This window comes from Pseudophryne corroboree, chromosome 7 (assembly GCF_028390025.1).
Source record: "Pseudophryne corroboree isolate aPseCor3 chromosome 7, aPseCor3.hap2, whole genome shotgun sequence".
Classification (NCBI taxonomy): domain Eukaryota; kingdom Metazoa; phylum Chordata; class Amphibia; order Anura; family Myobatrachidae; genus Pseudophryne; species Pseudophryne corroboree.
This window is the reverse complement of record NC_086450.1, coordinates 192,511,746-192,527,446: the sequence shown is the minus strand read 5'-3', so window position 1 is coordinate 192,527,446 and position 15,701 is coordinate 192,511,746. Positions and strand designations below refer to the sequence as shown.

The following is a 15,701-nucleotide window of genomic DNA, read 5'->3' as shown; positions in this document are numbered from 1 at the left end:
TTATGTTACATATCTTTCAGGAACTTATTACGCTATTACGCTAAGGATGGAATAATACATCCATTGGAATACAGATAAGCGTGCACCTTTTCTGCAAAAAATCTGTTACTTTACTGGGCTCCTGTGTCATCTTCTTACCTTTTAAGATTGTCCATTATTATTGTAATTACTTGTACCTTAATATAAAGCCAGCATATTACACAATACTCCGTAGAGTTGAATGCAAATTGGGAAGAACTGCTTGAACATTGCATGCACAGAACTAAAGTAGTAATTCAGAGCTGATCGTAGATGTGCTAATATTAGCACATCTACGATCAGATTCTCTGACGTGCGGGGGAACGCCCAGCACAGGGCTAGTTCGTCACACATGTCTGGCCCTCCCCCTCATACTCAGGTGCGAAAGCTGCGATGGCAGGTGGCTACCTGCCATGTTTTGGGTAGCAGCAACTGCGTGTGACGTCACGCAGCCGCCACTGCCCGCCCCAGCAATGGTCCGGACACACCTACGCTGTCCAGACGCGCCCCCCCCCCCCCCCCCAATGGTGCTCTAACACCGTTGGCACGCCCTCACCCCGCGACCACCTGTCAATCAGGCAGAGGTGATCGCACCAGTGACATGCTTTCACATCTCACTCGGTGCGCACGAGCAGGGCTTCAGGGTGCGACCGCTGTTGTAGCACCGATCAGCCCTGAATCAGGCCCTAAATACAGAAATTCACCTGTATGCAAACTTGTACACATCTCTGTGGCTGGACCTTCCCTATCCATAAGCTAGGTTTGATACTCGTCATTATCCCTGTTCACTTGCACTAGCCATATCCTTGGTATAAAAGATTAGTTTGAAAACAGGTGTATTTATGCCATGCTTACCTACCTGACCCTCTCCATGAGGGAGAAAATGCTCTGTTCCTGGACTTTCCTGGTAATGTATGATTGCCATCACCTGTGGTGAAACACCTTTCTTATCAATTAACTAGCTCAGCACAGGTGATGGCAATCATACATTACCAGGAAAGTCCAGGAACAGAGCATTTTCTCCCTCATGGAGAGGGTCAGGTAGGCAAGTATGATTTATGCTTCTGCACAACTTGCATAGCAACAGCTGCATCAGCACACCCTCACTGAACATTGCCTACATAAGAACACCCCATTACACCCCAGTTACGTAGAGATGCATCATCAGTAGTTGCATGCAATTCGTTCAGAGAATGCGCGGAGGGAAAAAATAAGAATTTACTTACCGATAATTCTATTTCTCGTAGTCCGTAGTGGATGCTGGGAACTCCGTAAGGACCATGGGGAATAGCGGCTCCGCAGGAGACTGGGCACATCTAAAGAAAGCTTTAGGACTATCTGGTGTGCACTGGCTCCTCCCCCTATGACCCTCCTCCAAGCCTCAGTTAGGATACTGTGCCCGGACGAGCGTACACAATAAGGAAGGATTTTGAATACCGGGTAAGACTCATACCAGCCACACCAATCACACCGTACAACTTGTGATATGAAACCCAGTTAACAGCATGATAACAGAGGAGCCTCTGAATAGATGGCTCACAACAAGAACCCGATTAGTTAACAATAACTATGTACAAGTATTGCAGACAATCCGCACTTGGGATGGGTGCCCAGCATCCACTACGGACTACGAGAAATAGAATTATCGGTAAGTAAATTCTTATTTTCTCTGACGTCCTAGTGGATGCTGGGAACTCCGTAAGGACCATGGGGATTATACCAAAGCTCCCAAACGGGCGGGAGAGTGCGGATGACTCTGCAGCACCGAATGAGAGAACTCCAGGTCCTCCTCAGCCAGGGTATCAATTCGTAAAATTTTGCAAACGTGTTTGCCCCTGACCAAGTAGCTGCTCGGCAAAGTTGTAAAGCCGAGACCCCTCGGGCAGCCGCCCAAGATGAGCCCACCGTCCTTGTGGAATGGGCTTTTATTGATTTAGGCTGCGGTAATCCTACCGCAGAATGCGCCAGCTGAATAGTGCTACAAAACCAGCGCGCAATAGACTGCCTAGAAGCAGGAGCACCCAGCTTGTTGGGTGCCATCAGGATAAACAGCGAGTCAGTTTTCCTGACTCCAGCCGTCCTGGAAAAATAAAATTTACAGGGCTCTGACTACGTCCAGCAACTTGGAATCCTCCAAGTCCCCAGTAGCCGCAGGCACCACAATAGGTTGGTTCAAGTGAAAACCTGAGACCACCTTCGGGAGAAACTGAGGACGAGTCCTCAACTCTGCCCTATCCATACAGAAAATCAGATAAGGCCTTTTACATGACAAAGCCGCCAATTCTGACACACGCCTGGCCAAGGCCAAGGCCAACAGCATGACCACTTTCCACGCGAGATACTTTAGCTCCATGGTTTTAAGTGGCTCAACCAATGCGACATTAGGAAATCCAACACCACGTTGAGATCCAAAAAGTGCCACAGGAGGCACAAAAGGAGGCTGAATATGTAGTACTCCTTTAACCAAAGTCTGAACTTCAGGCAGTGAAGCCAGTTTTTTCTGGAAGAAAATCGACAGAGCCGAAATCTGGACCTTGATGGACCCCAATTTGAGGCCCAAACGTCACCCCTGCTTGCCGGAAGTGCAGGAATCGACATAGTTGAAATTCCTCCGTCGGGGCCTTCATGGCCTCCCACCAAGCAACAAATTTTCGCCAAATGCGTCGATAATGTCTTGCGGTGACATCCTTCCTGGCTATGATCAGGGTAGGGATGACTTCCTTCGGAATACCCTTTTCCTTTAGGATCCGGTGTTCTACCGCCATGCCGTCAAACGCAGCCGCGGTAAGTCTTGGAACAGACAGGGTCCCTGCTGCAGCAGGTCTTGTCTGAGCGGCAGAGGCCAAGGGTCCTCTGCCAGCATCTCTTGAAGTTCCGGGTACCAAGCTCTTCATGGCCAATCCGGAACCCCGAGTATGGTTTTCACTCCTCGCCTTCTTATTATTCTCAGTACCTTGGGTATGAGAGGTAGAGGAGGAGACACATAAACCGACTGGTACACCCACGGTGTCACTAGAGCGTCCCCAGCGATCGCCTGAGGGTCCCTTGACCTGGCGCAATATCTTTTCAACTTCTTGTTGAGGCGGGACGCCATCATGTCCACCCGTGGTCATTCCCAACGGTTTACCCGCATTTGGAAAACTTCTGGATGAAGTCCCCATTCTCCTGGGTGTAGGTCGCCCATCGGAGAATCCTTGTGGCTTCTGCCATCGCCATCCTGCTTCTTGTGCCGCCCTGTCTGTGTACATGGGCGACCGCCGTGATGTCGTCTGATTGGATCAGTACCGGCTGGTTCTGAAGCAGGGGCCTTGCTTGTCTTAGGGCATTGTAAATGGCCCTTAGCTGCAGAATATTTATGTGAAGCGAAATCTCCTTGGAAATTTCTTCCCTGTGTGACTGCACCCCAGCCCTGAAGGCTGGCATCCGTGGTCACCAGGACCCAGTCCTGTATTCCGAATCTGCGGCCCACTAGTAGATGAGCCCTCTGCAGCCACCACAGCAGCGACACCCTGTTTCTTGCTGACAGGGTTATCCGCTGTTGTATCTGTACATGGGACCCGGACCATTAGTCCCACAGGTCCCACTGGAACGTCCTTGCGTGGAGTCTTCCGAATGGAATTATGCTTCCAGGTTTTAGGATGTCTCTGACTAGAGATGACAACTCCTCGGCTTTTTCCACTGGAAGAAACACTCTTTTCTGGTCTGCGTTCAGAAACATTCCCAGGAACAGAAGACGTGTCGTCGGGACCAGCTGTGACTTTGGAATATTGAGAATCCAGTCGTGCTGTTGTAGCACTTCCCGAGAGAGTGCTACCCCCACTACCAACTGTTCTTTGGACCTCGCCTTTATCAGGAGATCGTCCAAGTACGGGATAATAAAAACTTCCTTCTTGTGAAGGAGTATCATCACTTCGGCCATTACCTAGGTAAAGACCTTCGGTGCCGTGGACAACTCCAACGGCCGCGTCTGGAACTGATAGTGACAGTCCTGTACCACATATCTGAGGTACTCCTGGTGAGGGGGGGGGGGGGGGAATGGGGACATGCAGGTACGCATCCTTGATGTCCAGGGAGACCCTGTAATCCCCCTCGTCCAGGCTCGTAATAAGCGCCCTGAGCGATTCCATCTTGAACTTGAATCTTCTGATATAAAAGTTCAAGTATTTTAATTTCAAGATGGGTCTCACCGAACCGTTGCGGTACCACAACCACTGTGGAATAGTAACCCCTTCCTTGCTGAAGGAGAGGCACCTTGACAATCACTTGTTGTGATTATAGTGTTGAATATCCACCAACACCGTCTCCCTGGCAGAGGGAGGTGAGGGTAAGGCAGATTTTAGGAAACGGCGGGGGGAAGAACGTCTCGAACTCCAGCCTGTACCCCTGAGATACTACTTGAAGGACCCAGGGATCTATGTGAGAGAGCCCACTGTCCGCTGAAATATCTGAGACGGGCCCCCACCGTACCCGGGTCCGCCTGAGCAGCCCCAGCACCACGCTGTGGCCCTACCGGACGCAGGGAGGACTTCTGCTCTTGGGAACTAGCTGTGTGTTGCAGCTTTTTTCCTCTACCTTTGCCTCTCGGCAGAAAGGATGAGCCTCTAGCCCACTTGTTTTTCTGGGGCCGAAAGGACTGTACTTGATGATACGGTGCTTTCTTTTGTTGTGGGGTAGCCTGTGGCAAAAAAATTAATTTCCCAGCAGTAGCTGTGGAAACGAGGTCTGAAAAACTATCCCCAAACAGTTTTACCCCCTTATAGGGCAACTTCCATGTGCCGATTCGAGTCGGCATCGCCTGACCATTGCCAAGTCCATAACCCCCGTCTGGCGGCAATGGACCTAGCGCTTATTTTTTATGCCAGCTGGCAAATATCCCTCTGTGCATCACGCATGTATAAGACCACGTCTTTTATATGCTCTAATTTCAGCAAAATATTGTCCCTATCCATAGTTATTTTCCGACAGGGAATCTGACCACGCAGCGGGAGCACTGCCCATCCATGCCGAAGCAACGGCTGGTCGCAATATAATGCCCTAGTGTGTGACCATATCTTATAGGGTAACCTCCTGCTTTCTATCAGCAGGTTCCTTCAGGGCGGCCGTACCCGAAGACGGTAGTGCCACCTTTTCTGATAAGCGTGTAAGCGCTGTATCTACCCTATGGGGTGTTTCCCCGCGTGACCTATCCTCTGGCGGGAAAGGGTACGCTGCCAATAACCGTTGTAGAAATTATCAATTTCTTACCGGGGGAAGACCACTCTTCCTCACACACCTCATTTAATTTCTCAGATGCAGGAAAAAATAAGAATTTACTTACCGATAATTCTATTTCTCGTAGTCCGTAGTGGATGCTGGGGACTCCGTCAGGACCATGGGGTTTAGCGGCTCCGCAGGAGACAGGGCACAATAATAAAAGCTTTAGGATCAGGTGGTGTGCACTGGCTCCTCCCCCTATGACCCTCCTCCAAGCCTCAGTTAGGATACTGTGCCCGGACGAGCGTGCATAATAAGGAAGGATATTGAATCCCGGGTAAGACTCATACCAGCCACACCAATCACACCGTACAACCTGTGATCTGAACCCAGTTAACAGTATGATAACAACGAAGGAGCCTCTGAAAAGATGGCTCACAACAAGAATAACCCGATTTTTGTAACAATAACTATGTACAAGTATTGCAGACAATCCGCACTTGGGATGGGCGCCCAGCATCCACTACGGACTACGAGAAATAGAATTATCGGTAAGTAAATTCTTATTTTCTCTAACGTCCTAAGTGGATGCTGGGGACTCCGCCAGGACCATGGGGATTATACCAAAGCTCCCAAACGGGCGGGAGAGTGCGGATGACTCTGCAGCACCGAATGAGAGAACTCCAGGTCCTCCTCAGTCAGGGTGTGCCCCTGACCAAGTAGCAGCTCGGCAAAGTTGTAAAGCCGAGACCCCTCGGGCAGCCGCCCAAGATGAGCCCACTTCCTTGTGGAATGGGCTTTTACTGATTTTGGCTGTGGCAAGCCTGCCACAGAATGTGCAAGCTGAATTGTACTACAAATCCAGCGAGCAATCGTCTGCTTAGAAGCAGGAACACCCATCTTGTTGGGTGCATACAGGCTAAACAGCGAGTCAGATTTTCTGACTCCAGTCGTCCTAGAAACATATATTTTCAGGGCCCTGACAACGTCAAGTAACTTGGAGTCCTCCAAGTCCCTAGTAGCCGCAGGTACCACAATAGGTTGGTTCATGTGAAAAACAGAAAACACCTTAAGGAGAAATTGAGGACGAGTCCTCAATTCTGCCCTGTCAGAATGAAAAATTAAGTAAGGGCTTTTATATGATAAAGCCGCCCATTCTGACACACGCCTGGCTGAAGCCAGGGCTAATAGAATCTTCACCTTCCATGTGAAATATTTTAATTCCACAGTGGTGAGTGGATCAAACCAATGTGACTTTAGGAAACTCAAAACAACATTGAGATCCCAAGGTGCCACTGGGGGCACAAAAGGAGGCTGTATATGCAGTACCCCTTTTACAAACGTCTGAACTTCAGGCACTGAAGCCAGTTCTTTCTGGAAGAAATTTGACAGGGTCGAAATTTGAACCTTAATGGACCCTAATTTTAGGCCCATAGACAGTCCTGTTTTCAGGAAATGTAGGAAACGACCCAGTTGGAATTCCTCTGTAGGGACCTTCTTGGCCTCACACCACGCAACATATTTTCGCCAAATGCGGTGAAAATGTTTTGCGGTTACATCCTTCCTGGCTTCGACCAGGGTAGGGATGACTTCATCTGGAATGCCCTTTCAGGATCCGGCGTTCAACTGCCATGCCGTCAAACGCAGCCGCGGTAAGTCTTGGAACAGACAAGGCCCCTGCTGGAGCAGGTCCTTTCTTAAAGGTAGAGGCCACGGTTCTTCCGTGAGCATCTCTTGAAGTTCCGGGTACCAAGTCCTTCTTGACCCATCCGGAACCACGAGTATCGTTCTTACTCATCTCCTTCTTATGATTCTCAGTACTTTTGGTATGAGATGCATAGGAGGGAACACATACCCTGACTGGTACACCCACAGTGTTACCAGAGCGTCCACCGCTATTGCCTGAGGGTCCCTTGACCTGGCGCAATATTTGTCTAGTTTTTTGTTCAGGCGGGACGCCATCATGTCCACCTTTGGTTTTTCCCAACGGTTTACAATCATGTGGAAGACTTCCCGCTGAAGTCCCCACTCTCCCGGGTGGAGGTTATGCCTGCTGAGGAAGTTTGCTTCCCAGTTTTCCACTCCCGGAATTAACACTGCTGAGAGTGTTATCACATGATTTTTCGCCCAGCGAAGAATCCTTGCAGTTTCTGCCATTTCCCTCCTGCTTCATGTGCCGCCCTGTCTGTTTACGTGGGCGACTGCCGTGATGTTGTCCCACTGGATCAATACCGGCTGACCTTGAAGCAGAGGTCTTGCTAAGCTTAGAGCCTTGTAAATTGCCCTTAGCTCCAGTATATTTATGTGGAGAGAAGTCTCCAGACTTGATCACACTCCCTGGAAATTTTTTCCTTGTGTGACTGCTCCCCAGCCACTCAGGCTGGCATCCGTGGTCACCAGGACCCAGTCCTGAATGTCGAATCTGCGGCCCTTTCATAGATGAGCACTCTGCAGCCACCGCAGAAGAAAACACCCTTGTCCTTGGAGACAGGGTTATCCGCTGATGCATCTGAAGATGCGATCCGGACCATTTTCCCAGCAGATTCCACTGAAAGGTTCTTGCGTGAAATCTACCGAATGGGATCGCTTTGTAAGAAACCACCATTTTTCACAGGACCCTTGTGCAATGATGCACTGATACTTTTCCTGGTTTTAGGAGGTTCCTGACTAGCTCGGATAACTCCCTGGTCTTCTTCTCCGGGAGAAAACATCCTTTTCTGGACTGTGTCCAGAATCATTCCTAGGAACATTAGACGTGTCGTCGGAAAAAGCTGCGATTTTGGAATATTTAGAATCCACTCGTGCTGTCGTAGAACTACTTGAGATAGTGCTACTCCGACCGCCAACTGTTCTCTGGACCTTGCCCTTATCAGGAAAGCGTCCATATTTCTTTTAGGAAGAATCATCATTTCGGCCATTACCATGGTAAAGACCCGGGGTGCCGTGGACAATCCAAACGGCAGCGTCTGAACTGATAGTGACAGTTCTGTACCACGAACCTGAGATACCCTTGGTGAGAAGGGCAAAATTTGGACATGTAGGTAAGCGTCCCTGATATCCAGTGACACCATATCGTCCTGGTTCGCTATCACTGCTCTGAGTGACTCCATCTTGATTTGAACCCTTGTATGTAATTGTTCAAATCTTTTAGATCTCACCGAGCCGTTTGGCTTCAGTACCACAATATAGTGTGGAATAATACCCCTTCCCTTGTTGTAGGAGGGGTACTTTGATTATCACCTGCTGGGAATACAGCCTGTGAATTTTTTTCCAATACTGCCTCCCTGTCGGAGGGAGACGTTGGTAAAGCAGACTTCAGGAACTTGTGAGGGGAAGACGTCTCGAATTTCCAATGTACACCTGGGATACTACGTGTAGGATCCAGGAGTCCACTTGCGAGTGAGCCCACTGCATGCTGAAACTCTTGAGATGACCCCCCACCGCACCTGAGTCCGCTTGTATGGCCCCAGCGTCATGCTGCGGACTTGGCAGAAGCTGTGGAGGACTTCTGTTCCTGGGAATGGGCTGCCTGCTGCAGTCTTCTTCCCTTTCCTCTAACCCTGGGCAGATATGACTGGCCTTTTGCCCGCCTGCCTTTATGGGTACGAAAGGACTGAGACTGAAAAGACTGTGTCCTTTTCTGCTGAGATGTGACTTGGGGTAACAAAAGTGGATTTTCCAGCTGTTGCCATGGCCACCAGGTCCGATGGACCGCCCCTTTATACGGCAATACTTCCATGTGCCGTCTGGAATCTGCATCACCTGACCACTGTCGTGTCTATAAACATCGTCTGGCAGATATGGACATCACATCTACTCTTGATGCCAGAATGCAAATATCCCTCTGCGCATCTCGCATATATAGAAATGCATCCTTAAAATGCTCTATAGTCAATAAAATATTGTTCCTGTCAAGGGTATCAATATTTTCAGTCAGGAAATCCGACCAAGCCCCCCCAGCGCTGCACATCCAGGCTGAGGCGATTGCTGGTCGTAGTATAACACCAGTATGTGTGTATATACTTTTTAGGATATTTTTCAGCTTCCTATCAGCTGGCTCTTTGAGGGCGGCCGTATCTGGAGACGGTAACGCCACTTGTTTTTATAAGCGTGTGAGCGCCTTATCCACCCTAAGGTGTGTTTCCCAACTCGCCCTCACTTCTGGCGGGAAAGGGTATACCTCCAATAATTTTCTATCGGAGGAAACCCACGTATCATCACACACTTTAATTTATCTGATTCAGGAAAAACTACAAGTAGATTATTCCCACCCTACATAATACCCTTATTTGTGGTACTTGTAGTATCAGAAATATGTAACACCTCCTTCATTGCCCTTAACATGTAACGTGTGGCCCTAAAGGAAAATACGTTTGTTTCTTCACCGTCGACACTGAAGTCAGTGTCCGTGTCTGTGTCTGTGTCGACCAACTGAGGTAAATGGGCGTTTTTACAAGCCCCTGACGGTGTCTGAGACGCCTGGACAGGTACTAATTTGTTTGCCGGCCGTCTCATGTCGTCAACCGACCTTGCATCGTGTTGACATTATCACGTAATTCCTAAATAAGCCATCCATTCCGGTGTCGACTCCCTAGAGAGTGACATCACCAATACAGGCAATTTGCTCCGCCTCCTCACCAACATCGTCCTCCTACATGTCGACACACACGTACCGACACACAGCACACACACAGGGAATGCTCTGATAGAGGACAGGACCCCACTAGCCCTTTGGGGAGACAGAGGGTGAGTTTGCCAGCACACACCAAAAACGCTATAATTATACAGGGACAACCCCTTATACAAGTGTTTTCCCTTATAGCATTTTCACATATGTAATCATATCGCCAAATAAGTGCCCCCCCTCTCTGTTTTAACCCTGTTTCTGTAGTGCAGTGCAGGGGAGAGCCTGGGAGCCTTCCTCACAGCAGAGCTGAGCAGGAAAATGGCGCCGTGTGCTGAGGAGAATAGGCCCCGCCCCCTAAAACGGCGGGCTCTTCTCCCGGAGTTTGTGAGATCTGGCAGGGGTTAAATACATCCATATAGCCTCAAGGGCTATATGTGATGTATTTTAGCCATAAAAAAGGTATAATACATTGCTGCCCAGGGCGCCACCCCCAGCGCCCTGCACCCTCAGTGACCGCTGGTATGAAGTGTGCTGACAACAATGGCGCACAGCTGCAGTGCTGTGCGCTACCTTATGAAGACTGAAAGTCTTCTGCCGCCTGTTTCTGGACCTCTGGACCTCTTCAACTTCGGCATCTGCAAGGGGGGTCGGCGGCACGGCTCCGGGACGAACCCCAGGGTGAGACCTGTGTTCCGACTCCCTCTGGAGCTAATGGTGTCCAGTAGCCTAAGAAGCAAATCCATCCTGCACGCAGGTGAGTTTACTTCTCTCCCCTAAGTCCCTCGTAGCAGTGAGCCTGTTGCCAGCAGGACTCACTGAAAATAAAAAACCTAACTTAAACTTTTATTCTAAGCAGCTCAGGAGAGCCACCTAGATTGCACCCTTCTCGGCCGGGCACAAAAATCTAACTGAGGCTTGGAGGAGGGTCATAGGGGGAGGAGCCAGTGCACACCACCTGATCCTAAAGCTTTTATTATTGTGCCCTGTCTCCTGCGGAGCCGCTAAACCCCATGGTCCTGACGGAGTCCCCAGCATCCACTTAGGACGTTAGAGAAACTACTAATAGTTTTCTCTCACCAAACACAATACCCTTTTATGTGGTACCTGGGGTATAATCATAAATGTGTAATACATTTTTCATTGTCTCAATCCTGTAACGGGTGGACCTATTTGGAGGGTACACCAGTCTCATCGATGTCGACACTGGAGTCAGTGTCCGTGTCGACATCTGTGTCTGTTATCTGAGGTAGCGGGCGATTTTAGAGCCCCCCATGACATTTGAGACGCTGGAACAGGCACAAGCTGAGTAGCCGGCTGTTCCGTGTCGTCGGCCCTTTATGTAAGGAGTTGACACTTTCACGTAATCCTTCCATAAGTTCAACCACACCGGTGTCGACCCCGCAGGGGGTGACAACATATTTACAGGCATTCGCTCCGCCTCCACCTCATTATCCTCTACATACCTGTCGACACAGCCGTACCGACACACAGCACACACACAGGGAATGCTCTGATAGAGGACAGGACCCCACAAAGCCCTTTGGGGAGACAGAGGGAGAGTATGCCAGCACACACTAGGGCGCTATATATATCACAGGGATAGCACCTATAAAAAAGTGTTTTCCCTTATAGCTGCCTATATGTTGTATACTGCGCCTAAATTGTGCCCCCCCCCCCCCCCTCTCTTTTTAACCCTTTCTGTAGTGTATTAACTGCAGGGGAGAGCCAGGGAGCTTCCCTCCAACGGAGCTGTGAGGGAAAAATGGCGCCAGTGTGCTGAGGAGATAGGCTCCGCCCCTTTTTCGCAGACTTTTCTCCCGCATTTTTATGGAATCTGGCAGGGGTTAATATACATCCATATAGCCCTGGGGGTTATATGTGATGTATTTTTGCCAGCCAAGGTGTTTATATTGCTGCTCAGGGCGCCCCCCCCCAGCGCCCTGCACCCTCAGTGACCGGAGTGTGTGGTGTGCATGAGGAGCAATGGCGCACAGCTGCAGTGCTGTGCGCTACCTTGGTGAAGACTGATGTCTTCTGCCGCCGATTTTCCGGACCTCTTCTTGCTTCTGGCTCTGTAAGGGGGCCGGCGGCGCGGCTCTGGGACCGGACTCCGAGGCTGGGCCTGTGTTCGGTCCCTCTGGAGCTAATGGTGTCCAGTAGCCTAAGAAGCCCAAGCTGGCTGCAAGCAGGCAGGTTCGCTTCTTCTCCCCTTAGTCCCTCGATGCAGTGAGCCTGTTGCCAGCAGGTCTCACTGAAAATAAAAAACCTAAAACTAACTTTTTCTAAGAAGCTCAGGAGAGCTCCTAGATTGCACCCTGCTCGGTCGGGCACAAAAATCTAACTGAGGCTTGGAGGAGGGTCATAGGGGGAGGAGCCAGTGCACACCAGATAGTCCTAAAGCTTTCTTTAGATGTGCCCAGTCTCCTGCGGAGCCGCTATTCCCCATGGTCCTTACGGAGTTCCCAGCATCCACTAGGACGTCAGAGAAAACACAAGATACGCTCTGCAAATTAACTTTTTTCAACTGTACATAAGCCCCAGAATGTTTGTCATTGACACCAGTCCATGCCATGGCAGAGCCTACCGTCTTAATGCTCTTCCACATACTATCATTACTCACTAGTATAGGCACTGAAGGAGGAAACTCACACATACCCGTATACATACCTCCCAACATGACCCTCTCCAGGAGGGACAGAATCCTCTGCTCCTGGACGTCCCTCTTAATGTATGATTGCCATCACCTGTGGTGAAACACCTTTCTTATCCATTAACCTGTTCAAAACAGGTGCAGACAATCATAAATGAAGCGAAGTCCAGAAGCAGAGCATTGTGTCCCTCCTGGATAGGGTCATGTTGGGAGGAATGCGTATATGTAACTTACACCTTATATACAATAACAAATACATACCTCCCAACATGACCCTCTCCAGGAGGGACACAATGCTCTGCTTCTGGACTTTTCCCTTTCTCTATGATTGCTGGCACCTGTGTTGAACAGGTTAATGGATAAGAAAGATGTTTCAGCAGAGGTGATGGCAATCACAAATTAAGAGGGAAGTCCAGGAGCAGAGCATTCTGTCCCTCCTGGAGAGGGTCATGTTGGGAGGTATGCAAATAACATACACTGAACAACATTAAAACCTTCAGTGCAACTACTCATTAAAATTCTAGCCACCTGCCCAATTGCTTAGACTCCCAGTATTCTGGAGACAGTCGTGGTGAAGGTGTCTATCAGCATACCTCCCAACATTACCCTCTCCAGGAGGGACACAATGCTCTGCTTCTGGACTTTTCTCTTAATTTATGATTGACGACACCTGTTTTGGACAGGTTGATGGATAAGGAAGGTGTTTCAGCACAGGTGATGGCAATCATACATTAAGAGGGACGTCCAGGAGCAGAGGATTCTGTCCCTCCTGGAGAGGGTCGTGTTGGGAGGTATGTATCAGTATTATATGACCAAATTATTTATGTAGAACAAATATCTATTACTTCCAAGCACAGCAAACAATGTGACTGTGGTGGTAATGCAAATACATGTTTTGCTGACGTGCAGTGCTTCTATGTAATACTTTCACTGTACATTGTTAAAATATTATTTTGAAAAAAAATAATATTCCTTTACGTCACCTCTCCTTGTGATAGCTGATTTTGGTGTACATACAGTATACGTGCTGCTATGCCAATTTGTTCTATGGGCAGCCTGGTTTTGGCCTCTTGAATTTGAAATAAAGTTTGTACTGAAAAAAGTAACATAACAAAACTGCCTCTTATAATCATACTTGCCTACTCTCCCGGAATGGCCGGGAGGCTCCCGAAAATCGGGTGACCCTCCCGGACCCCCGGAAGAGCAGGCAAGTCTCCCGATTTCGGGGGTCCCCCCCTTCCCAGCCGCCCACTTAGAGAGTAAAGTGGGTGGTCTGGGCAGGCGATGACGCGATTCTTGTTGAATCGCGTCATCATAGTCACGCCCCCTGCTGGACAATACCGGTAATAGCGGCATTACACAGCGGGGGGCGTGGCTTACATGACGCGTCCCGCCACCACGCCCCCGTTCCACCTCCGCCACGCCTCTGGCCCGCCCTCCTCTGCACTGCTCGTCGGAGCCCGCCACCCTGCTGAGGCGACCTGGCTGCTCTCTCACGGAGAGAGCAGCCAAAAAGTCGGCAAGTATGCTTATAATACTCATAACAAAACTGACTCTTTTTATATCACTGGTGAGCATCAATATGGTCAATTTATCAGGCTGATGCCTTAATATGCAACAATGAAGCTGAGCAAAGCACCATAACAGGAAGAGGGGTTATTTTAAAATCTCATCACTTGGTTATTGCCTGAAGGGGATCCGGAGTGAAAGTCGACAGTAACTAGGTTGACAATGTCTAGGTCGACCACTATTGGTTGACAGTAACTAGGTCGACAGGGTGTCTAGGTCGACGGGGTCTTTAGGTCGACATGTTCTAGGTCGACAGGTCAAAAGGTCGACATGAGTTTTTCACAATTTTTTTTCTTTTTTTGAACCTTTTCATACTTAACGATCCACGTGGACTACGATTGGAACGGTAATCTGTGCCGAGCGAAGCGGTAGCGGAGCGAAGGCACCATGCCCGAAGCATGGCGAGCGAAGCGAGCCATGCGAGGTGACGCGGTGCACTAATTGGGGTTCCCGGTCACTCTACGAAGAAAACGACACCAAAATAACATTAAAAACGCATGTCGACCTTTTGACCTGTCGACCTAGAACATGTCGACCTAGTTACTGTCGACTTTCAATACCACACCCTGAAGAGAGAAGGCCTGAGCTCTGATCTCTAATCTGGACCTACCGCAGGGTCTCCTTAATTACACCCCTCAGCAGAGGCATTCGGGAAATATCATCAGCTACAGGTATACGATCTATAGGAACAGCCTCCATGACCTCTTCATACAGGGTTTGCTGGAGCTCTGGATCTTTTGCCAGGTGATATAGAGACCAGGACAATGTGTTTGATGTCTGAAAGAGAAGTGTAAACAGAGGAGGTGATTATGAAGGTGCTTTGGGGTTTTAAATCACATGAATAGTTGTAAATATATATTTCCAGTTGGTTGCAAAGTGGAGTTATACAGGAGACTTGTCCACTTTCCTGGGGGCTGGGAGATTCTCCTCGAATTTAAGAATATCCCGGAAAGCTCAGAAGAATGGACAAGCATGATATTGCCTCATAATATGAAACAAAAAGTTTAATTTGTAAATAAGAGGTACAAGAGCCCTGCAGGAGCAGCAAAAATAAATGTGGGCCTTCCTCTCATGTACTCTTCCATTGCCCACTTTTACCATGATCTCCTCCTTCCCCTACACCTAATGTGTCTGCTGCGCTCAACTGAGGCACAGCTTCAATCAGGGTGGATTTGGTGGCCATGATTGTTCGGAAATTGTCTAAGATTGTTTATTTTGGATGTGTTTGTATTGTAATGTTATGCACTAATTATCCATGTTACGTTTGCAATATTTCAGTTAGTGAAATCTGCAAGGTGCTGTGACCCTGTTGTAGCCCCTATAAATATAGATTACTAATAGGCCTGAATATGCCACAAAATAAGGTACTGTACAATGCATATATGCACATATAATGTAATGAATTTCATAAATAGAAATTACCGAAGCTTTCCCAAGGTCAGGGCCGCCATCAGAGGAGGAAGGGGGGCCTGGACACTTAGGGGGCATGCTCTGGCTCCTACCCAGTATAGATGTCACGGGTGTGGGGTCTGGTGTGGTTGCTTGGTTCAAGGAATAAAGAGTTGTTTTTTTCTTAGACAAGGCACAGAAGGGGGGCTCACTGGAGAGACAGAAGGGGTTTTTGGCTGGAGAGACACTAAGGGG

The 15,701-nt window shown here is 49.0% G+C and overlaps 1 protein-coding gene across 1 annotated transcript in view; it reads right to left on the bottom strand.

Annotated features, from left to right (window-relative positions):
- The window catches only part of LOC134944944 (sterol 26-hydroxylase, mitochondrial-like), a 193,172-nt gene that overhangs the window by 38,779 nt on the left and 138,692 nt on the right, over positions 1–15,701 (bottom strand). The window contains exon 6 of the mRNA XM_063933891.1: positions 14,668–14,834. Coding sequence (XP_063789961.1) covers positions 14,668–14,834 — 167 coding nt within the window. The remainder of the gene's footprint in view (positions 1–14,667; positions 14,835–15,701) is intronic.